The sequence below is a fragment of the Sceloporus undulatus genome, chromosome 1, assembly GCF_019175285.1.
Source record: "Sceloporus undulatus isolate JIND9_A2432 ecotype Alabama chromosome 1, SceUnd_v1.1, whole genome shotgun sequence".
NCBI lineage: Eukaryota > Metazoa > Chordata > Lepidosauria > Squamata > Phrynosomatidae > Sceloporus > Sceloporus undulatus.
The window spans coordinates 122,353,202-122,377,493 of NC_056522.1; the positions used below are offsets into that span (position 1 = coordinate 122,353,202).

General features: G+C 39.6%; 1 protein-coding gene and 1 long non-coding RNA gene across 5 annotated transcripts in view; one reads left to right on the top strand and one right to left on the bottom strand.

Moving 5' to 3' along the window:
* Nucleotides 1-533, bottom strand: part of LOC121929109 — a 22,951-nt gene extending 22,418 nt beyond the window's left edge. For both annotated transcript variants that reach the window (XR_006103613.1, XR_006103611.1), the window contains exon 1: nucleotides 434-533. This is a non-coding gene — a long non-coding RNA (uncharacterized LOC121929109). The remainder of the gene's footprint in view (nucleotides 1-433) is intronic.
* Nucleotides 481-24,292, top strand: part of BACH2 (BTB domain and CNC homolog 2) — a 235,152-nt gene continuing 211,340 nt past the window's right edge. For 2 of the 3 annotated variants that reach the window (XM_042464408.1, XM_042464394.1), the window contains exon 1: nucleotides 481-588. Coding sequence is in view for 1 of the 3 variants with exons in the window: in XM_042464394.1 (XP_042320328.1) it covers nucleotides 481-588 (108 nt within the window). In the remaining 2 variants the exon portion in view is untranslated. Of the gene's footprint in view, nucleotides 589-1,326; nucleotides 1,585-24,292 lie in introns of those variants that run through there. The other variant, XM_042464402.1, reaches the window with a different exon arrangement.

Sequence of the window (24,292 nt, forward strand, 5' to 3'; positions counted from 1 at the left end):
ACGTCACTTTCACACACACACCTTTCTCCCTTGACACCTCACACACAAACCTCTTTCTGCCTCACATCCCTCATACACACCTCTGACATCACTCACACACACACACACACACACACACACACCCCTTTCTCCCTTCAAATCACTTTCACACACACACACACACACACACACACCTCTTTCCCCCTCTCTCTTACCCACACACCTTCCTCCCCTCCCATCACACCCCCACAGGTCCCTCTTCCTCTCTCCCTTCCCTTTTCACGTGTCTCTTACTCCCCTCTTTCTCCATTTGCAAGCCTTGGCGGCTTCCTGAGGCAGCAGCTGCTGGTGGCGACTGTGGCGCCCTCTCTCCCAGCCGCCCCCTGAAAGAGGAGGAGGAGGAGAAGGAGAAGAGGGCCACAGGGGAAGGATTTGCCTCCCTCCCGATTACTACCATCATCACTTCCAAAGCGATCGGCGTGTGGCGCTTGTCTGCCTCAGATGCCAGTCTCTGACTCGGACCTCTCCGCCGCCGCCGCCGCCGCCGCCTCCTCCTGGCTCCCTGGCCTCCTGGCCTCCTGGCCCTCTCCTCCCAGAAGTTGCAAGAAAGTGAGTCCTTTTTTAAAAAGCAGCCTCTCCTACTAGTAGCTTTACACTTGGAGGCGGCTTCTTGTTGTGAGGTTGTTGTTGTTGTCATCTGTTACTATCTGTTGTTATTATTATTATTGTGATGTATAGAGATCTCTGGAGCAGCTTTGAGTGAAAGAATCAGGCGCATTGTGTCTTTTCAACAGATATCCTTACACACACACACACCCACACACACCTCTTTGTGTTATTGGTCTGGAAAACCTGAGGTCTTGCTGCAGCGCCTGTGAGACTGACTGAAAGGAAGAAGCTGGCAGCAGGATCTTCCCTAGGCTGCAGCCCACTTCCTCAGATGCATTTGGAAAGTGCTCCTGCTCCCATCCCAGGTAAGGTCCAGACCACGCTGCGGGAAGCCATCCAGTCTGAGGCCCCTTTAAGTGCGCTGGCTGAGTGCGGGGGGATCTTGGGAACTGTAGTTTGTCGTGGCGCCAGAGCTCTCTCTGACAGAACTACAGTTCCCAGGATCCCCCCGCACTCAGCCAGGGCACTTAAAGGGGCCTCAAACTGGACGGCCTCCTCTTGCAGCGTGTTTTGGAGCTGTGGTTGCCAGCTGTTGTTGTGTTTTCTCCTCTGTGTGCAAAGGAGGGTCTGGAGCGTGGTGTTGTTGTTGTTGTATCCGTTTGCGGGTTGTGCAACTGACGGCTTTGCTTCTCTTCCTCGGAGTAGTGCCTCGAAAGGGTGCCGTTTTTATAGGTGTCAGAGGGAGGAGCAAAGCACAGAGAGAGAGAGAGAGAGAGGTGTGTGTTTGTGTGTGCTGTTGTGCGTGTGTCTGTGTGTGTGGAGTGGGGGGGCTGCCTCCCAGTGGGTCCCTTTTAATTGCCTTGAAGCTTCCGTCCCGAGGCAGTCGGGGGGTGTGTGTGTGAAAAGGGGCGACTGGCCCAGAGAGAGATTGAGGGAGCCCGCTTCCCCGGGGATGGAGCTTGGGAGCAAGAAGAGGAGGAGGAGCCCAGCAGCATAGTAAGTCTGGCAGCGGAGGAGGAGGAGGAGCAGCAACAGCATCAGCTCTAGTGGTTGTGTGTTTTTGTATGGGATTGCGCTTTGCCTTTTGTAAGCAGCAGCCAGAGCGACAGCGCTTCTTAACAAGCTGGGAAAAGGACACTTGGGCAAGACATATCAACTCCTTTGTAATATATATATATATATTATGCACACTATACATATTATACATATACTGCATTTATATTATATTATATATACTCTACATATACACACACTGTATATATACACTATATATATATATATATATATACACACACACACTCTCTCTCTCGCTCTCTCTCTATATACACACACACACACTGACTATGTAAGGCACTATGTACATTTGTTTTTGGTCATGTAAATACACACACATATATTTACATTATGAAAAACAAATGTACATTTTAATCTTTTCCTAGTAATCCTTATAACTTCCTGATCTTAATCCTATTATATTTACACCTCCTTTTTATTTATTTCTTCACCGTGGCCTTCTCCTCTCCCTCTTTCTTTCTTTCTTTCTTTCTTTCATTTTCTCTCTCTCTCTTTCTTCCTCCCCCACTGCCCTTTGGTGCGGTCCATTTCCTCCTTCCTTCCCCAGAGAGTGGGGTGGGAAGAAAAGCTTGGGCCATCGCTCAGCCTACCTTCCTCTGGGCCTCACAACAGACTCCAACTCCCAGAATTCCATAGCCTTGAGCCAGAAAAAGAGCTAAAGTGGTGCCAAACCAGCTCATTTCTCCAGTGTGGATGCAGCCTTAAGTTCCTAAGGAAGAAGAAAGAAAGAAGGGGACTTGGTGGGGGAATGAGTGGGTGTGAAACGGGCATGACTCCTACCATTGCTCCTTTCATTTTTATTTTATTTCATATTGATCCCCTTTGAGTCTGGTACCACCAGAGAGCGAGTGCAAAGACAGTTTGCTTTTTTGTGCCTCCCTCTCAGCCTTTGTCGTTGTGCCACCAAGTCCTTTTGACTCTAAGGCTGACCCTGCCATGGGGTTTTCTTAGAAAGCGTCTTCAAAAGGGAGTGTGTGCCATTGCCCTCCTCTGAGTCTGACAGTGTGGCTTGCCCAAGGTCAGTGGGGCTTACCATGGCCAAGCCAAGACTCAAACCTTGGTCTCCAGAGTCCTCGTCCAGCCCTCAACCCGCTCTCTGCAACAGGAGTAATGTGTAGCTAGAAATGCTTCCTGCCAGATACCCCTTCAAGTCCTCCAGTGTGGGCCAAGGTGTGTGGAAAGCAGTTGTATTCATCCCTGCACCTCCTGCCCTCATTCTTCCTATTGGGACTTCCTATTAACAGTTGGGTCTGTATTGTTATGTCAGTCTGGTCAGCACCAGGCCTTTTATTTTCCTGACCATCTTTCCATTTTTTAGTAGCAGTGGGGAGAGTGGTCACCTTTGTGGTGTGTTGCAATGAAGCAAAATGAGGGGTGGGGAGTGGGGGAAAGCACACAGGTTAGGCTGCATGAGAAGTTCCTCCTGTTCAAAGCCCACTTTTGCTTCTCAAGCTTGCGCTTATCATTCTGCAGATTGCCTTGAAGTGAAATCTGCCATCTCTCCCCTCTCCCCAAAGATCTGGCAAGATGCATCTGTCAAAATACTCTGGTGGGTGTGTGAAGCTGCACATGCTTGGGACATCCAAACACCTTGCTGCATTTCAGGTGTATTTCTTAGTCTTCCAAGTTGGGCTACCTAATCATTTAATTACCAGAGGCATCTTCAGGGCAAGTGGGACTCCCCTTTCAGATTATTTGTGACAAGCGTCAGGAGGAGGATCCCCCTTGTCTTAACAATAGGTGGCTTTTGCTTCATGCCATCCTTCTAAAGAGTGGTTTCTTTATCGATTTAATCTGTTGAATTGCACAGCAAAGGGTAATTACTTCCCATTGAAATATATCTTAGTCACCTAGTGGGATCCCAAAAGAAGATAATGCTTAATGAAAGACCTTGCATTTTTCCTCTCTCTCTCTCCCCTTCTGTCTTTGGTATAACGTTGGAGAGAGATGTTGACGTGGATAATGATTTTCCCAGATCATTAAAAATGTAACATATATAGAGAAGGCAGCTAACTGCAAAGGCTTTGGCTGTCATAAAGTAAGCTGAGTGTGAAATCATGCCTCTCCTTTTGTGGAACAGCCTATTTTTGTAATACAGCGGGCGTCTTTCTCAAAACACTTCAGCTACTGTGAGATCATTGGGCTTTTCATTACTGAAGAGTGGGCAAATCTGGAGTAAACTTCTTTTTATAAGATAATAAATGTGATGCAAAGATGATACCTTCTGACAGTTTAGGAATTTATATTAAAGAGAAGGTGTTAAATTACAGTGCTGTATTCACTGTTGCAGGCTAAAATTTCTTAGTATTTTAATAACAACCCTTGTCAAAATCCACACATTGTCAGGTGCAGCCCAGTCTAATGTTTGTTTACTCATAAGAAAGCCCCACTGAGTTCAGTGTAATTAACTTCCTAATAAATGTGCCTATTGGTTGTTGGGTCCTGCAGTCCTGTGCATGCTTATTTAAGACTGAGTCCCCTGATCACAGTAAGGCTCGCTTCTGATTAGATGTGTGTTGGATTGAGATGAAAATCCTTACGTTAAATAAATGTGTTTTTCTCTTCAGTCCAGGAACAAGTACTTATACGGCACATGGTTACCTAGTGTAGCATAGCAGGTTAGAGAATGAAACCCAACTCCAAAATCTCTGATTTGAGTTTTACCTCACTCATGAACTCATTCAATGGCTTTAAGCAAGTCCCTGGGCCTTTCCAATACTAAACTCCAGTCACATAAGATTGTGTGCATGATTTGACTGAACCCTGGGTTCATGGATGCCCCAATCCCCATCTTTCCTTTGGGGCAACTGCCAAGAGGAGATTGGAGGCTTCCATTTTCCTTTTAAACTAACCAGAGTTCCTTCTTAATTTTGCATTTGGGTTAGCTGTAGTTAGTTTTGAACTATGGCTTGATATTCAACCTAGCCAGCATCAAAATCGTTCAGCATAGTTGTAATGAACGAGAGTTCAAACATAACGGGAAAGTAGTGGGTATAAAAGATAAAGCAAATATTTCTAGTCCTCTCCTCATGGCTGTATGAGTCTTCTACACAAAGTTAAAGTTGTTATTTCACACTTCATTGAAAAACACTGTAAATGTAATCCCTCCCATCACCAATTTGGAGATAGTGATGATCTGCTTTCAGGGCTGTTGTAAGGAACATAATAATATATTGCACATGAAATGCTGTACAGGTAGCCATACCTGCCCACTCATTAATATCTACTGGAGAGGTTGCTTTTGCGTGTTACCACCAACTGAGCTGCTTTGCCTGAAAAGAAGCAGTGGGACTGCTCTGTTGCGGCACCCAGCTTTTGCAACTTCTTGACTCTTTGTGATGTCTTTCTGTGCTCTTGTGAAGCCCTGTTGTTGTTGTTAAGTGCCAGACTGCTTAGCTGTTTTGAAGTACCTGGAACATTTTTATCTTGTTGTTTTTGCACCATGTTCTAAAATCGTCTTGAGCATTTTTAAGTAGAAAGAGAAGACTTAGTAATATTTAATAAATATTTTAATAACTATTATTATATGCTTGAAGCTTTTAAAATGCATTTTGGGAATCTACACCCTGACATTGCAGACTTTAAATATTCAAATGCATGGCAATATAAGAAACAGATATGGATTGAGTCTCCCTTATCTGAAATGCCTGGGACCAGAAGTGTTTGGGATTTCAGATTTTTTAAATTATTATTTTGTAATGTTTGCATGCACAGTGTGAGATATCTTGGGGATGGGACCCAAGTCTAAGCATGGAATTCATTTATTTCATATACACCTTATACACACAGCCTGAAGGTAGTTTTATATACAATATTTTAAATAATTTTGTGCATGAAACACTTTGTGTACACCAAAGCATCAAAAAGCAAAGCTATCACTATCTCAGCCACTCATGTGGACAATTTTGCAGTTTGAAATATTTTGGAGTTTGGAATTCTAGGTAAGGGATATTCAACTTGTACTTGTTTTAAAAACCTATAAGCCTTATAGCCTGTAGCATTATGGCTACTCTATAACCTCGTGTTTTTAACTGAACTATCATTTAATTGTCTTAAAACTTTTATACAAATGATTTTTTAAGCTCTACCTTGTTTTTAAAATGTCTCTGAGCTGCCTTGGATCCTGTTTAGGGAAAAAAGCAGAATATAAAAGAAAGAAAGAAAGAAAGAAAGAAAGAAAATGTATAAATATTTTAAGAAAAACATGAGTGCCAAAATTGTATGAAGGTGTCAGTACTATTTCATATTTAAATAGCTCATCATGCTACAGTCTGAAATGAGATTTGCATTTGGAAATGTTGGGCACTTGACATCAAAAAAGGGAAATTGTTTTATTTTGTGCCTTGCATTACAAGCGTGGGAATGAGAGTTGGGATTGTATGTTTGTATTCCCAGTTCTGAGGATAACTTGTTCTGTGACTTGCTTCATTTTCTCAAGCTGCACAAGTACTGCCTTTAGCAATGCTATGAAGATGATTGATGTTTTCAACAGCGGTTAAGAGATCTCTTGATGAGAAGGACTGTAGAAGTTCAAGCAGCATTGAGATAAAATCTAGTCATAATTAACTTCTGGAAAGTATGCATTCATGGGCGAGAGAGACAGGTTGAGGTGTGGAGGGATGACTACATACTGCTGCCTAGCTTGTCACTAGATAGTCGTGTGGGAAATTTACAGTGCCAAACAATATGTTCTTCCTTGCTTCCGGGAGAGTGCTATAAGGAAATTCAAAGTGCCAGGTTTATTTAGCATAGGAATGCACACATAGTTATCTTTTCTAGCTGTTGCTTTTTTATCACACTTTTTGTAGGGGCTTCCTAGGTGACGTATTCCTGTGTAGGTGATATGTACAAAAATGGATACAGCATGGTTATAGTGTTGCACACTTTGACTGGGTGCCTGGGAACCAGACTTGTTCCATGTGCCTAAGAGATCTTTGGATGTGTGTTTCTCAAATAAGGCAAAATTATATCTGAAATGAGTCCACACAGTAGTTATTGATGTGTGTATGGGAATGAGAGGACTCCGTCTTTTAAAAGTGTTCAAATGCATACCAACCTATATATATGCGTTGCTGAGTATGCCCAAAGCAGAGCTTTGATCCCAGCCCTCAAATGGAGAAATCTGTTTCACCTACTTTTTACTTTGGCTGCCTTGATACCTATCACTTCAACAATTATTTTAGTCTAGGTCACAACTGCTAGCTGATTGCTTCCTTTGTCGTGAAATTTAGCTGGATAGGAAGAGCAAGTACTGTAGTTTAGTTTCTATTAGCAACAGCAGTGTGGGGTTCAGGTTTGTAGGTGTCCAGGGAAATGTCATTTTGCAGGCATATGGGAAGGATTCTGAAGGTTCTACCCAGTGATTTAGGTGCCCAGGATGCCTTGCTGTATTCAGGACCTAATCAAGGTACTGCAACACTGCTGCATTTGCTGGGAATATTTTGTGGGAAAGGATTAACAGTTGGGATTGCTTTCAGGCCTTGGCATAGTGACATCTCTGGGAGTAGGACAAATACAGTCCATCAGAACCTATGAGGTTGTCTTCTAAAGAATTAGATTATAGTTCTTTCTCATTCAGTGTGGCAGGGGTTCTTCAGGAATTCAGGTAGAATTTTGTCCTGGCTGTGCCTAAAAATGGTGGGCCCATGTTTTTAAAAGAGTTCATTTTGATGCTAATACAAGCCAAATTATTTCATTTTAGCAATCCCATTCCACAGAGACCCCTGGTATAATAAAACCATGGCCATGGACTTTACTTGTCGATAATCTGAGCACTGAAGACTTTCTTGTTTGCAATGATTGAAAATCTTCAAATTGATTTGGGGCTGTTCAGGGTTTCAGGTAGAATTTTAGGCTCTACCTAAAAATGGTGGGTCCATGTTTCTAAAAGATCATTTAGATGATAATATGAGCCAAATTAATTCATTTTAAATAACTTGATTCGAAATCAATTTGAAGATTTTCACTTATTGCAAAGAAGGGTGTCTTTAGTGCTCAGATCATTGACATGAGTAAAGTCCATGGCCATGGCTTTATTCAACCAGTAGTTTTGTCATTATACTTGGGTATTTAGAGAAGTATAATAGTAGTTTACATAAAAATTGCATAGATCTCCAGGTAGCATCAGCATTTGATTCCACAATAAAATGTATTTACTGTATATACTCATGTATATGTCTAGAAATTTTAGTCAAAAAATCAACCCAAAAAACTACTGTACTATATGTCTTATCAAAATAGAAATCATTCCCTTCTCTGAGTAGAGTGGCGAAAGGTGAATGCTTAGTCCATCCCTGGCGAATCTGAAAGAAGCACTGGCCCCCTCTACACTCCATTGTAATGCTGCTACTGGCCTGGGTAGGAAAATAGTGGTGTGCTTTGGCATCATTTTCCTTTGCTTCATCCTTTACATCCTTTATGATATGACCCTAAGTTTTACCCTTGACTTATACATAGGTTATATCAAAATCTATAACTTGATTTCTTGACTGCTGTTTCCTTTCTGATAAATGATTGAGCCAAGGTACGGAAAACCTTGAACTGTTTCAATGCCTTCATCATCTGCTTTAGATTTCTGTAATGCGCTCTACATGGGCTACCTTTGTATCAAGTTCGGAAACTTCAATTGGTTCAAAATGCTGCAGCCAGATTGGTCACCGGAACATCTAGGTTTGACCACATAACACCAATATTAAAATCTATTCACTGGCTGCCGATCAGCTTCCGGGCCCAATGCAAAGTGTTGGTTATTACCTTTAAAGCCATATATGGCTTGGGCCCGAGTTATTTGAGAGAACGCCTCTCCCTACACAATCTGCCCCGCACTCTCAGGACATCTGGGAAGAAATTATTAGAGTGTGCAAAAATTTGTTGTTATTATTATTATTATTATTATTATTAAATACAGCCTATAGCACCTGATATTCCCTGGTGGTCTTCCATTCAAGTACTAAACAGGCCTGACCCTGCTTAGCTTCCAGCATCAGGTAGGATCTGATGTCTTTGGAGTGTTAGGATTAACATATTCTTTCTTCAGTTATAACTTTACTAACTTGGATGCATGTACTTTTTGACGCAGAGGTGGGCAAACATTAGGCCTATGTGATCAACTATGGTGGGCTGTATTATTATTTATATCTATACTATTTTTTTCCCAGATTGGGACTCAAAGAAGCTTACAGCTATATAAAAAAACATTGTTTATATCCACAAAATACAAAAGTTAAAAAACAATTAAACAATTAGAAAAATATTAAAACCAAGTTAAACATGTATCATTAAAATGCGCACACACACCAGCACAACAATTAGCAATATCCTGTGCTTTGTGTAAGATGCACCTTATATAGTCAGTCAACAAATGCCTGTCAAAAAAGAAAAGTCTTTACTTGTATGTGGTAAGAAAGAAGGTAGGGTGCCAATCTGATATCTCTGGGAAGGGGAGTTCCAGAGCCTGGGGGCATCCATTGAGAAGGCCCTCCCCCATGTTCCCACCAAATGTATCTGTGAGGGAGGTGGGACAAAGAGAAGAACCTCCCCAGCAGATCTCAAAGCACAGGCTGCTTTGTATGGGAGAATACAGTCCTTCAGATAGCCTGGACCTGACCCATGGGTCTTGAGACCCAACGTTGTAATGTACATGTGGCAATAGTCATATACTTAGAATTCTGAGCCCAGGAATTTACACTGAGTTATTAGCATTGCATGTAACTCATAGTTGTTTCACATAAAAACCAATCCCTAATTATCCTGGCATTCTTCATATAACTTAAGGCACCAAGGGAGTCATTTTTGTTGTTGTTAATCAAGTGGGACTTGTAAGTCCTTCTAGATCTTCAGATTACACTGAGACACACCAGACACATCCAGAGTTTGGAAATTTCAGTTTGGAAATGTATTTATTTCTTATTACTTTTGGGTGTTGATAAGTTTTGGGGGACTTTATGAGGTGTTCCCCTCTCAGATGTTAACCCATTTTCTGACTTTTATATAGATATAGATAGATAGTTTCTATGAGAAAAGCAATGACTGGTTGTTAGCAAGTTAATGTTTAGCTAGTTATGGTTTTGGTACAATAACAAGCTAAGTGGACAATAGCTTAACACATGTTACCTAACAAATTAGTTTTCAAAAGTAGCTTTCCATGCTCAGACCATACCTTCTCTCCATCCCTGGTGTGTGATACTGGAAAGTAAACATGTTGCATTTCAGTGACAAATTTATTTATTTATTTATTATATTTATTTGTATCCCACTCTTTACCCAGGACTGGAACTCAGAGTGGCTCCACAGCATAAAAAACAGTACAATTAAAAACATTTTTTTAAAAAGTACATTAAAAAGGAATTAAATTATTATGGTATTAAAACAGTTAATAAATAAATAATAAAACATGTTTTTAAAAAATAAAGCTATATATAGAGAAAAAAAACTGTATCAAATTTTTAAAATGGTCCAATAAATTGACAGACATTTTCAAAGTAATTAAACTGATTAAGCTAGCAATATGGGTTTATTTTATTTTAATTTTTGCTTCTGTTAGGTAAATTAAAAGAGCATAATTTGTTATGATGGAATGCATAAACTGCCCATCTTTCCATTCAAAATTTTTCCTGTCGTTTGTTACAACTATGCTAATAATGCCTACTCAGCTTTTACACAATTTGGTCACTGATTCTTCTGGTATGGGAGGGGGAATATAATAAAAACTTTAAGGCAGCTGCATGAATTAAGTATTCATTTTGAAGCTTGCCTCCAGAAAATGTAAAATGTATGAGCATAGCCAGCTGAGTTGCACCATGCTCGTTTTGCTTTCTAGTCAGACTGAAGCATCTTTGTAGTGTGTTGAAAAGCATCATACTTAGCCTGCCACTGCTGGAGCTGAAATTATAATTTTAAAGTGAGCAAGCAGAGGAATGCATATAAATTTCTGTGTGATCAATAATGAGCTTAAATTTAAGCTACTGCCTGGTACAACAATTACTAGCATTGACAGAAGAGCTATTGAACAATATGTGTAAATCAAAAAGGAAAAGGGGGAGAACTGTTAAAAAAAACCCCCACCTTAACCCAATTCATACTTTGTGTAGCTGAAATATCATGTTTATAAGCTTCTGTGAAAGGTGTTAAAATGGGCAATTTCCCCCTCCTTCCATTGATACTTGGGGTAGTCTGCTTTTTATACCTAAGTCAGCTTGTTATTAGTCTACAGTTTAGAATACAGTCAGCCTTCTGTATCCACGGATTCTTTATCCACAGATTCAACCATCCACAGCTTGAAAATATTTTTAAAAAATAAATTCCAAAAAGCAAACCTTGATTTTGCCATTTTATAGAAGGGACACTATTTTACTATGCCATTGTATGTAATGGGGCTTGAGTATCCACAAATTTTGGTATCCACTGGAAAGGGTCCTGGAACCAAACACCAGGGTTACCAAGGGACTACAGTTGTCCCTCCATATTCACTAGGTTTCGGGGCACAAGACTCGGTGAATATAGAAAAATTGCAAATAACAAAACACCATGTTTTTGCTGGAGAGGACACCTCTCTAGGTCTTCCAGCACAACTCTGTGGTCAACGTCCGACAGACACTGAGCTTAGATCTGCGCTGGAGGAGCTACAAATGCCTAGTAGAGTATTCTCTCTAGGAATCTCTAGGACTTTCGGTGCAACTTTTAGTTAAATTTGGCAATAGAGTTTCACTGGCGGACCTAGAGATTCGTAGAGAGAACATATTAATCAAATCCGCAAATATCAAAGCTGCAAATATGGAGGGATGAATGTACTTTATGACTCTTAGCAGACTGTTTTTCACATTTAGTGCAATACTGTACATATTTATTCAAAGTAAGTCTTGGCTGTGTTCAGGATTGTGTTTAGAATTGTGGCATTTTTCTTTCAAAAAGACGTGGGGCTCTCAAATTTGAGCCTCTCAGTAAAATTTAGATAATATTGTATTAAAATTTGGATAATACTCTATTACAAATTATATTCCGCCTTATTTCATACTTTCAGAACAGTTTAAAGCAGGTTTATCAATAGGTGTCCAGTGTTCCATAAAGGTTAGCAGTCTAAGAGGTTCTGCAGTTATTTATTGTCCCTCGATCCTTTCCTTCTCCGAGCAGCAATTAATGGCAAATGTCTCCCCTGCATCTTAAAAATGTTTGTCTAGCTAGCTAGCCCAACATGTTAGATACAAACATATTATTGCTTATAGCTGATCTGTTGAAACTAGAATGATTTATATTACTCATAATCCACTTGCCCCATTGATTTTAGTGGAAAATGCTCCAGAGCTGATTTTCAGGTCATTCGAAAGGCTACCTGGAGAAAAAAAGGAAGAAAGTTCTTTTGCAAACTCTTGAGCAATGTTAAATCCAGCCCAATTTTCATGTCTTGAGTTGTATTTCCCATGTTACTGATGGAATGCACCAATAGGTGCCTCATGACTCCCTCTTCCAAGCTCCTGCAGTCTTCCAGGGCAGAAGGCTTTATTTTCAAGGAGGGCTGTTTCTCTCTTTTCTAGAAATTAACCTCCAATCTCTTGCTTGTGAAATAACTTCCTGACTGCTGCACATGATCCTTCAAGAGTTCCAAGTTCAATGTTTCCCACTCATTTTTTTTTAAGGAAGCATCTGTTACTTGCCAGCCCTTGTACAGGAAGTTATGCTCTGTGTGGCAGCAATTTCAGTTTTTACAAAAGAGAAGTAATTCAAATCTTTTGTTAGAATAAATAAAAGGAAGACACTAAAACTAGCTTGAAACTATTCTTCTGCAGCTGCTAATTGTAGCTAACACACTCACATATACATAGACATTTGTATTTACATATATATTCTAAATTCTGAATAAAGAAAATGGGAAGTGTAGGCTGAAAGTGTTCTGCACACTGATGTATGTGCGCCTGCACTTACTGAGTGGGAAGGTGTGTGTGTGTGTGTGTGTGTGTGTGTGTGTGTGTACTCTTGCGTTTAATGCTTGTGAGCCATTTAAAAATGTCAGCAGTTTCCTACAGGCAGCTCTTGCTGACTCACGTGTCTGCTGCAGCATAGGTTACCTTAATTTAAGCCATCCACAACAGAAGATGGCTTGAAGAATGTGAGAGAGCTGTCTTGTGGCTCAAAGTTCTCTTTGCTATTGTGGTTTCCTTCCTGATTAAATATCCCAATATACCTCTTAGCTTTCTTTTCCTTTTCAAAGTCTTCTTTGGATAGACATTTAAAACAAAAAAGTTCAAATTTGCCTCAAACAGTTGCTCCTAGACGTGGTTTATAAAATATGAACTTGTTTCTCTTTGGGCATGTCACACATTACATGGCAACAAACCAAGGTTTATGGGGAGCTAAAGTGAATCTAGTCTGTCTGATAGCATTCATTTTACAGACACATTTATCTAATTCATAGTTAACCATTTTATCTGTACACTAACAAGTGCACATTATCAAATACACACACACACACATTCAAATGCAATGTGTGAAGCTGTCTCTACTGGACAGAGATGGCGAGCTTGCATGAATGGCTCTAATTCCCTGCCTTAATGCTTAAGAGTGCAGTTATGGATTGCCGCTGGTCTTTTCCCTTTTGCATCTTTTTCTTTCTTTTCTTATTTCTCTGCACCCTCAGCTTTTTTCTTTGATAAATGAACTATTTGCCACAGTGAACCATAATTATCTAAGGCTAAATGCCTAGGTACAGCACCTGTTTCCTTGCTCTCATTCCAATAAGATGACTTACGGCCAGATTTTTGCTCTTGTGCAGATGGGTGAAGACAGTTTGAAAACCATTTTGTGTTTTGTCCAGTAAGCACCATTACTTTTGTGAATGGACAGGTCAGTGCATGGGGCCTTGGAGGAGGTAGCTATGCTAAAAACTGCATATTGGTTTCATCTTATTCCAGGCAGGTACAGTTTCACTACTGGGCAGTGACCAGCATGAAGCTGATACTAACTGTCAGGAGTAGATTAAATCCTGAAGTCCCATTACGCCCCTGTGGATTCAGCTTGTTTCATCTTGCTTCAGTGGTTGTAACTGTCTGCAGAATAGCCTTTTCATTGTTTATATGAGAATAAAAAATTGCCAGTGCTTATTCTTACTGTGTGATTTTTTTAAGTTGTGCCCGCACAAGGAGAGGACCATGTGTTGGTGGTTGTTGCTGATGTTGTCTTTAGGTTAAAATGTATCATAATTTGCAGAATGCTGCAAAAAGTGTTTACAGCAGGGAAATGTATGGGTGCACCTGAATCTACAGAAACTGTTCTGTAGACCAGCATAATAAGGGAACCAATATCTGTCTGCTAGGAGTTGGTGGGGTATATGCCGAATTAACGTTGCTGCACCATTCCTCCTTTGATATAGGCATTGCTTCACTAAATGCTACAAATGATGTCTAACTCTTTAATCCATCTGGTGTTTAGATTTTGCTGGTTTTTTAGATTTGAAACTCTTTTTTGTGTTTCAAGAGCTGATTGCAGAGAATAAGGCTATTTCCAATTTCTGTGTGTCAGGGGTGGATTAGCTTTGGAGTGAGTTGTCTTTTATTGCCTGTAAAGATTGCCGTATTCTGTAGCAAAGTCAGCAGCACTCTGCAGTAGCAGTTTCATATTTATGACACATGGGCTACCTGATGAAGACTGATGTACAAAACTGCATTTTGTGCATCATTAACATTAAAGAATGGAATATGCCCTCTCTCTCAGAATTTGGAAATGAATGTTGATTAATAAATTTTAAAATTGGGAGACCAGCTTTTTGCTAGAGTTTGACTAAAGCTTAGTAGTAAATCTGTTGTCTATAGTATATATAACTGTGCCAGCTACCATATAACCAGCTGATCTAAAGCAGAGTAGTGGTCCCTAGACTGGTGCTAGTCGCTGAGCCATTGTCTGCTGGTATCTGGCAGGTTTCCAAGAAAGACAGAAAAAAGATTGTAGCCAATGGGCACCATTAGGGGAACAGGTCCCTGGCACATGGGGGAGAAAGTGTTGGTTCTGCTCATCAGATAATTTGAGATGAACTGAAACATTTAGAACAAAGATGGATTTTCCTGTTTAGACAGCTCTGATCAGCTCCTTCACCATTAAAGAACCAACTGGGGTTTGGCGTGTGAAGAGAAAACAACAACAACTATAAGCAATGTAGAGGATGTGAAAGAAATGGGTGTTCTTGGTTTCCACCAATACATATGACTCACTAGTTTCAGGAGGATTTCTGCTTCTAAAAATAAATCTCTGTAAGATTTTAAACATTTGTCATGGTATAAGCGCCTACTCATAGTGAAAGGTTGGAAAACCTTATATGAAGTGCTGTTCTCCCTTTCACCATCTCCCCTCTCTATTAATTGATTTCTCCATTGGTTAGTTAAATAGATGCCTTCCTTGATATTTTTCGGGTACCTTTTTGTAATAAACGAGTCTCCTTTTCTTGGGTTTAAACTGTACGTGTTAAATTAGCTGCATTCCCACATCTGGGAAAGGGGGGGAAATCATTTCTGCTCTCTTGGAAAATCATGAACTAGTCTGTCTTTCTTGATCTTACAGCCTGATTTATCAGGCAGTTTAAGAAGTGGATCTGACCCATTTGGTTTGCCTGAGAGGGCCATTGAACCCTCTGCATATTTTGTTCCCAACTGGTGTCCTGACTCAGCTTGTTAACACTTAGACTTGTTCTGATGGTTTATCTGGGGCATTTTTAAACATAATATTTTGTTTTTGCAAAAAAATAAAATAGAACCTCAAAGATAAGATAAATAGGTGAGCAAGCATTATTTTCCTCAATACTAACGGAACATTTATCCAGTTACATTACTTGCTGCTTGTTTATAATAGCTAGATGGTTTATCTGTAGTTTAACTGTAGAGGTCACTGTGTTCAGAAATGTGCTGTTTATTTTTACCTGGACTACTATGATGAACTTGTTGAAATAAAAGAAAGGGAAATTCTTTATTTGAAAGGGATGTGATACATTATAGTCACTTCTGTATCTTACAGTGGAGTGATTCATTATGGTTGGAACTCGCCTCTGAGTCATAGAAGCTTAGTAAGTTATGGAGACTGGAGACAAAACCCCAGCATCTGTATCAGTTTGAAGCAAATAAGGGAATTATAAACAAAGGCAAAATAGTATTGAGTTTAGTAAAATAAAATACACACAGATACACAGATATCAGCTGCAGTCGCATAAAGTGTTAACTAATGAAAATGAGGGCTGATCAGGAAGAGGAAATGTGATGGATATTTATATCTCTCTCTGGCTTTGCTTCGCGAACGAAGATTCAGAAAGGACTCATCCCGCGCTTTGTACAAGCGCGTTGGTGACTAAAAAGGCCAATTCGGGATAAACAGGTCCGGTTGCAGAAAGCACAGCAGAAAGTCTCCTTGGGTGAAGTTTCCAGGTTGTGGTTCTTTCTGCGTTGTCGTTTCTCTTCGAGGCTCGTTCGGCGGGAGCTTTCGAAGAAGGCTGCAGCGTCATGGATAGTGTGTCTCCATGCCTCCCGATGCGAGGTCAGGGAGGACCATTGTTGGTGATCTATCTGGCCAAGCCTGAGATGTTGTTTCAGGGAGTCCTTGTATCTCTTCTTTGGGACACCCCTTTTACGCTGACCCGTGGCGAATTCACCGTAGAATACTATTTTTGGGAGGCGATGGTCCTTCATCCTAGAAACATGTCCTGCCCAGTGCAGCTGCGTCCTCAATAGCATGGCCTCAATGCTGGTGATCCCTGCTTGCTCGAGGACAGCAACATTTGTCACATAGTCAGTCCAGTGTATATTTAGAATTGTGCGTAAACAGCGCTGATGAAAGCGTTCAAGGAGTTGTAGGTGTTGGCGATAGGTGACCCATGTTTCAGACCCATAGAGGAGAATAGACAGTACAATGGCTCTATACACACTGATTTTTGTGCTTCGCCTCAAGTGTTTGTTACTCCAGACTCTTTTGTGAAGCCTTCCGAATGCGCTATATGCCTTTGCTAGTCTGTGATCGATCTCTTTATCAATCTTGGCATCTGAGGAGATGATGCTTCCCAAGTAGGTGAACTGCTGGACGGACTTAAGCACAGATGTGCCTACAGTGATGTGGGGATGGTAGTGTTCTTCCTGTGGTGCCGGCTGGTAGAGAACTTTGGTTTTCTTCAGACTGACTTCCAGCCCAAAGAGCTCTGCAGCTGTTGCAAAACAAGATGTTAGGCGCTGCAGAGCTGCTTCCGTATGGGCAACGAGGGCAGCATCGTCAGCAAAAAACAGCTCACGGACTAGATAGTTTAGAGTCTTAGTGCGGGCCCTCAGGCGGCTTAAGTTAAACAGGCTACCATCAGTACGGTAGCGTATATAAATGCCGTCTTCTTCTTTGAGATCTGCCGTAGCCCTTTGGAGCATCATGCTGAAGAAGATTGTAAATAAAGTCGGAGCAAGAACACAACCTTGTTTTACACTATTAGTTATTAGAAAGGGCTCCGAGAGAGCATCGCCATATCTGACTTGACCTTGCTGGCCTTCATGGATATTTATATAGTGTAAATAGAAACCCTTTATCCTTATACTTTAAGATAGAATCATAGAATGATAGATCAATTTTGTACTCCTGGTGAAAGAACGTTGCCTGTTTTCAAATCAGTCAACAAATTTTCCAAGAGTGATTACTAAGTAGTTCCTTGATCAGAAACCATAATTTTAGGTGAGAATTTGGCTCAACTGGCCATTCTGATTAGAGATTATGGGAGTTGTAGCACAAAAATTAACATTTAATTTACAGTTGATGTACACAATTCTGGAATGTTACAGTGTATCCTTTAATTGATTGCTATCCAGTAGTTTATAACAGGGTTTATGACAGGTTCTGTACCTTAAAAACAGTCCAAATTATACTTTGAAGAAAGCAGCTGCAGTAGAAATCAGTAGGTTTAGTTCCGGATAAATAAATCTAATATTGGTGTGCTGTTTCATGAGCTTCCTCAAGTTTAAATTAAAAACAATGCAACAGAAAGAAAGAGAAAAGTAAACAAAAGAAAGGCTCCTTGATCTCATTGAAACTGAAGGGCGTGTGTTGTAGGATAGCAGTAATTTCTTATCACACTCACTTTTACTAGTGTTGGTGGGACAGGTGCACATAGAGGGGTTGCTCTCTTTAGATCTGCTATATTCTTCAGTGTTTGCAGGTGAGGAGATGTAGAGATGTTCAGTGTTGTTTGTTGAGAAGGGATTGCCTTGAGGATTCTTAATTCATGGTTACTCATGTAATTTATGTTTTACAAATGAGGTAGGAAAAATCTAGGTGCCTTCTGTGGCATAGAGAAGCACAATGACAGAGTGTTTTTTCTCTTACTTTTCTGTGATCAGCATTGTTGGGTCCGTTCTCTGGACTCTGAGTATTATTTTCACAGAGAGAAGCTTGGCTCTCTGATCTGCTGAAGTCCAAATTATTAATTTAGGTGGCCTGATTCTACCCTCCTCCCAATCACTTCATTTTGCAAGTAATATAAATTTCTGTTCTGCTGTGGCAGATTGCTTGTTGAAGCGATACATAACTATAAACATCTGCACAAAGAATTCTTCTTTGTATATAGGCATAATGCTGTCCTGCCTCTTTTTTCATTCTTAATCCTATGGGCTCTGCTAAAGATGGATGTGTGACTCATTTTGTTGTCTCTCTCAGATAGTTGCTCATCTGCCAATTGAGATTTACCTTCCACTTGGTGGAATCTAATGACTAATGCTTAATAAGGGTAACCACCAAGCTCCCGGCTGAGATATGCAAGCATCAAGAAACACAAACAATATCCAGTTTTACCGTGTCATGGTTTTGAAGTCAGTAGAATTTGGCATGCTTGCCAATTACTACATAATTGCTTTGTTTAGCCCTAATTATTTGTACTCCCATATGAAGGTGAATTTCTCAGCTCAGTTAAGAAAGTATGAAATACAGTTGTCCCTCCCTTTTTGTGCACTTGGAGCCTGCGTTCTCACTCTTTGCGGGAGGAACAAGCAGGGAGAGATAAAATGGCGGCGCGTACCCATGTGCACCATTATTTTCAATGGGACTCGAATATTTGCGAGTTACCATTTTTGCAGGGGGTCCGGAACAGATCCCCCATAAATTGAGAGGGGCTACCTTATTTTACATTTTGTTGGTACATTGTTCCCCTAAGGTTAAATTCTAGTTTGCAACTTTGAAGCATATTTTTCCCTATATTTAAACATGTTTTTTGTATTTTTGAGGCAATAGCAATTTTTATTTTGGAATCTAAATATAAATTTATAGAACAATTCAGTGGATTCAAAAAACTTGCCCACACTCTTTTTGGAAAGTGGATTTGAATGAAAAGTCAAGGAAGATTGTCTTGGCAATTTTTCACCTCTGTTATAACATGAAAGCCATAATAGAAAACCCACAAAAGCAGAAGAATTGGAAAAAAAGGTATAAAATGAATAATGGAAAGGGCCATTGAAAGTAGTTCACTTACTGTCTAGTTTCTTTTGTTCTGTTAGATACTTCACTTTTCCTTTGAATATCATCACTTCCTTTTTCTGATCCTGGAAAGAAGTTTATTTCAGATCACTCATCAAAAGAGGCTGCTGTGTTAGTCTCTTTTGACAAAAAGAAGAGTCCTGTGCAATCCCTAAAGACTAACCATTTGTTAAAGAATTGGTTTTCATGTCCCCTGCCGTTAGATACACGGAATATCTATTTTTAAAATATATTTTCGTACAGTACACAGATAGGAATCCAGTGGCGCACAATAAGGAAAAACACAAAGAAAAAAAAAGAAAGGCAGATTATAATTCAGCTAATGCTGTGGTGGGGTAGTGGTTTGAGTGTTGGACTAGGACTCCAGGAGACCAGAGTTCAAATTCCCACTCAGCCCTGGAAACCCTCTGGGTACCCTCGGGCAAAGCACATTCCTTCATCCTCAGAGGAAGGCAAAGGCAGCCCCCTCCTCCTGAAAAAACGTTGCTGAGAAAACTCCTTGATACATTCACCTTATAGTTGTCATAAAGTGGAAACAACTTGAAGGCCCACAACAACAAAATCAGGAGGTTGCAGTTTGTTCACCCCCAGCTTTTATTCAAGATAATGGATTGCTGCAACATGACATGTATTAAATGGCTTACCTAGTATAGATATATTTGAGTACTGTAATCAGCAGCAACTGTAATAATGGAATTGATACTGGTAGTTCTTTCTGCATTTAATTTCATTCTGATTTCACCATCTGCATTCTTACTTCTGATTGTACTGCTATGCATAACTGAAATTCTGCATAACATTCCATATATCTGATAATATGGATTATATCCACAGAAGCTAATTCTGTAATAAATTTGGTAGTTATTAAGGTGGTACAGCACTATTTGTTTCAGATAAATTAGTTATTCACATGAAGCTACAAACACAGCATTTTAAATCTAACTCTTTAAATTTTATCTATAAAGAGGAGAGGGAATATAAAGGTAGAGCCTGTCTTATTGCTTTGAATAATTTAACTGGTTGCTTGAAGTAAAATTTTGTGGCTTGTTTCTTGAAAGGAGGGGAAAGTTATCAGACTAGAACAGGCCAGCATTTTGTTTATTGTTAACTTCTTTTCTATATTCTCCTTCCTATCAGCTCCATCCTTTTCCTGAGGCTATTTCACATTGCAGAATTATTGCACTATGTTTCCACTTTATGTGCCATGGTTTAGGATCTTACAGAGTCCTGGGATTTGCAGTTTAGAATTCTGTTAGAAAGTTCTAGTACCTCACCAAAATACAAATCTCATGATTTGATAGTGGAATCATAGTGCTATAATTGTGTGGGGTGGAATGGCACCTGATTTTTGTCTTCCTACTTCACATATATGATGGCAATATAGTATAATTTATTTGATTGCTGTTGGTAGGAAAGTTGATGTTTTCCCCTAGCATTTATAACCAAAGCGTGTATTGTTGCATAGTTTTTGGTAATAGACTAAATGGAGAAGCTTTTGGTGCATAGTAGGCAGATGCAATACTAGACTTCAAGGACATGGACTTTTATTTCTTTACATAAAACCTGAAACATAAGATTTATTCCATGCATTCTATATACAGTTGCACTATCCTTCTTGCATTTTTCTCATGATGCTCTCACAAATTACTTTTATATCTTGCCTATCACTTTTTGAACCCTCTGGAGCTCAGATGTGTCCCAATGTATAGAAGATACAGTCCCAAACTAACACAGGCCCTGTGCAGAATTCAGCATTAGGACTGATGCTTTAAATATGTAATTTTTGCAAATACATTTTATCCTAAGGTCTGTTTTTTTGCCTCTGAAATGAACTAAAATATTCACATCACATGTTCCTCAGAATGTTGTGCCTTTAATGGTTCTTGCTTGAGCTCCAAAACTGGGAACAGGTTTATTTCTTCATGAGCAATTTGGGAAACTACTTCCTGCCAATTGGCTAGCATCCTCTTGGAATTAATGGTATAAATTATTTGTGTTTTAAATCAGTGGTTGTCAGACTGTTTTCCCCTGGGCTCCCCTTTATATCTACATACAGACGTCAGGGGGGCCCTCCCACTCAACATAGTATATTAATAAAAATATTCTGTTTTTTTTAATGTGTGTATTTAAATTCACAGATTTATGTATACTTTTACTTTGTTATAAGGAAACAACATTGTTCAAATTATTACATTTTTATTTCAATAAATTCAGTACCCAATTCAACACAGTGTTTATAATTGATGTGAGGCATGTGCCTTTGGAAAGAATGGAAGGAAAGAAAAGGGCTAACTTTGCATCTTCCACACATAGACATGCCACCAGCTGATGGATTTTGCCTTTGGTAAAAGCAAAAGGAAAGGAAATGTTTTTAACTTTGCACCCTCCAAAAGCTGAAATACCAATGGATAAACAGAGAGGAAGGAAAGGGTTAATTTTACTCCTTTCAAAACCTGATACACCACCAGCCTATGGATTGTGCCTTTGGAAAGACCAAAGGGGAAAGAATGGAGGGAGCGAACTTTCCTCCAACGACTTCTCAAAGTGACACCATGCACACACAAGCCCCAGCCTTCCTATTACCCCTTGACACTCTCTTTTCTCTCTGTCTCTCTTTGCCAGAGGTTGTAGGTTCTCAAAATCTGCTTCTTGATTGCTTGAGCACACAATTTGGGGAGCTATGCAGACCCCTGGGAAAACTGTTAAGCCACCGGGAAGGAAGATGGCTGTGTCCCTCACCCCCTTCACAACCTGACAAATGAAGACCCCGGGGAGTCTGGGACCCACTTCTGTTTTTAAAAAATATTTGAGTGAAGGAGAAAAGTGAGAGTTGATTTGATATTTTACAGTCTGGCCTCTGTTTCCACAGATTTTTCATCCACAGATCCAAGCATCCACAGCTTGAAAATTTTAACAACAATTTAAAAAAAAATAACAAATATATAAATTCCAAAAACCAAACCTTAATTTTACCATTTTATAGATGTGACAGCATTTTACTATGCTATTCTGTTTAATAGGATTTGAACATCCAGTTAAACTCCAGATATCAAGGGACCATGGTACTTAATGTCCCTTTTGATTGCCCAATAGGTGGGTCTGTTTTGCTCAAATAAACCAAACAAGTCATCTTTTTCCATTTCTATGTATAAAGAGGCCGTATCTGCAAGCAAACTGTGTTTTGTGGTTGATAGCTAATCCATCTTTCCGATATCAGCACTGCCTGTTTAACATCACAATGGTGTAATTAATTCATTACATTAAGTTTCTGTTTCCATGTGATTATGATGCTTATTTTGATCACCTGTCCCATGATGTGAAAGCTGTATGGGGTGAGTCGATGTCTTGTAATTCCTGACTGGTGAGTTTAAAATTGGCTGGTGTGGCCCCAGAATCAGAAAGATCAGATTCATGATCTGGAAAGCTTTAGAAATGTTATCATCCAGAAATTGATAAGGAAGGATGGAGAATTTGCTGTCTACCTATGTATTCTATAGGGAAGCCTTAACCTATGATTTGAGAACTGTAGGTAATGGTAATGATGATGTAGTGTAAGTTCATAAACACTTGAGTGTGGTATTATCGTAATGCAAATTACCTCTGAACAAACCAGTTTGGTGAAAAGAAGACAAGTAAAACCTTCCACCCATTTTTTAGAAACCCAATTTAATTAGCTCAAAATAATGTGTTAAAGTAACCTCAGATTTGGAAAGTTGTGCTTTCTTATTCCAATGTGGCATAGTGGTTTGAGTGTTGGATTACAATGCCAGAGACCAGGCTTCAGTTCCCTACTCAGCCATGAAACCCACTGGATGCTCTTGGGCCAGTTTCACCTTCATGGTGGGTTGAGAGCCTATAGAAAAGGAGTTACAAAGACTGCATTTTTCATGAGGATGTCTTAGTTGTCACTGTTGGAATTGCAGTTGGCAACGCCTAATTTGGTGTATCAGTACTGTAGCTTGAATTTTTAAAAGAAATGTTACATTTTAGACATGTCATTAGACATTTTAGACACAAATTGAAAACTTTTTTATTCACTTTGATGTTTGAGTTAATGCCTTCACTTTGCTTTTTAGTGTATAACCTATTAGTTATGTTCCCGTTTTTTTACACTCATGTTGGATATTTATATTATATGTGTAGGCTATGTAGATATGTTGTGAATCACCGGCAGAATAGAAATATTTTAAGATAAATCAACATTACCGCAATGTGGAACAAGTGCTTAGGACTGGGGGTGGGGGGAGAAATTGGTGAATCCTTTGAACATGTATGCTCGCAAAATCTCAACATCAGTGTTGCAGTGAAGCTCAGTGCAGAGACAGTCTCTTGACTGGAGTGCTCTTTCATCTCATTTGGCTATTATTCTGACATTTTGGAAGACTTTATAAAAAAAATGCAAAAGTCCTTGTGCTTAGTTTCTTTTTTAAAAGTCTAAATTGTGGTTGGCTCTGTAGTGTGCAAGCATTGAAATGAAAATCTTTTTTGGTTGCAGTTCACAAAGCTGGCCGTCTTGTCAATAATTCACTTCACAGGTGCTGTTCTGTTCAGTTAAATAAACCACTACTTTAAATAATCACTCAAATGAAACACAGCAGTTAAAAATGGCACTTAAATTTCTGCTTCCCCTTTTTTTCTACTTGTCCATTTTCCTGTTCAGTATTAAGGTCATATAAACCTATGGCTGGGAAGGAGTATTTTGCAACTTTGGAAAGGCCAAGTATTTTGTAGGTATACTCTTAAAAGTACAAACATTACAAGCAATCTCATTGGCTATTCAGTGTTGTTGAAACAATCTCTAATGTTCTGTGTGACTTGAAAGCCTTCTGTATAGTCTCTGCTTCTTCTTGTGAAATGAAGAGTTGTAACATTCTTGGGTGTGTCTGAGCAACATGCTACAGTAGGTTCCATAAGTGTACATTCGTAGCCTCTGCTTTTTAACAAATAACCACTGCAACTACTCTCCCCCACACACCCGTGGTTCAGGTAAATGTTTACTTTCTCACACCAATTTCTTCATGAAAATAGCTTCTCAAAAGTTATTTCTCCCAATACAAATAACAAGTGGGCATACTATTGTGAACGGTTCTGATATAGAGGTGGATGAAGGGTTTCTCAAAATAAATAAAATAAAATAAAAGCTTAGATTAGAATTCCAGTTGTA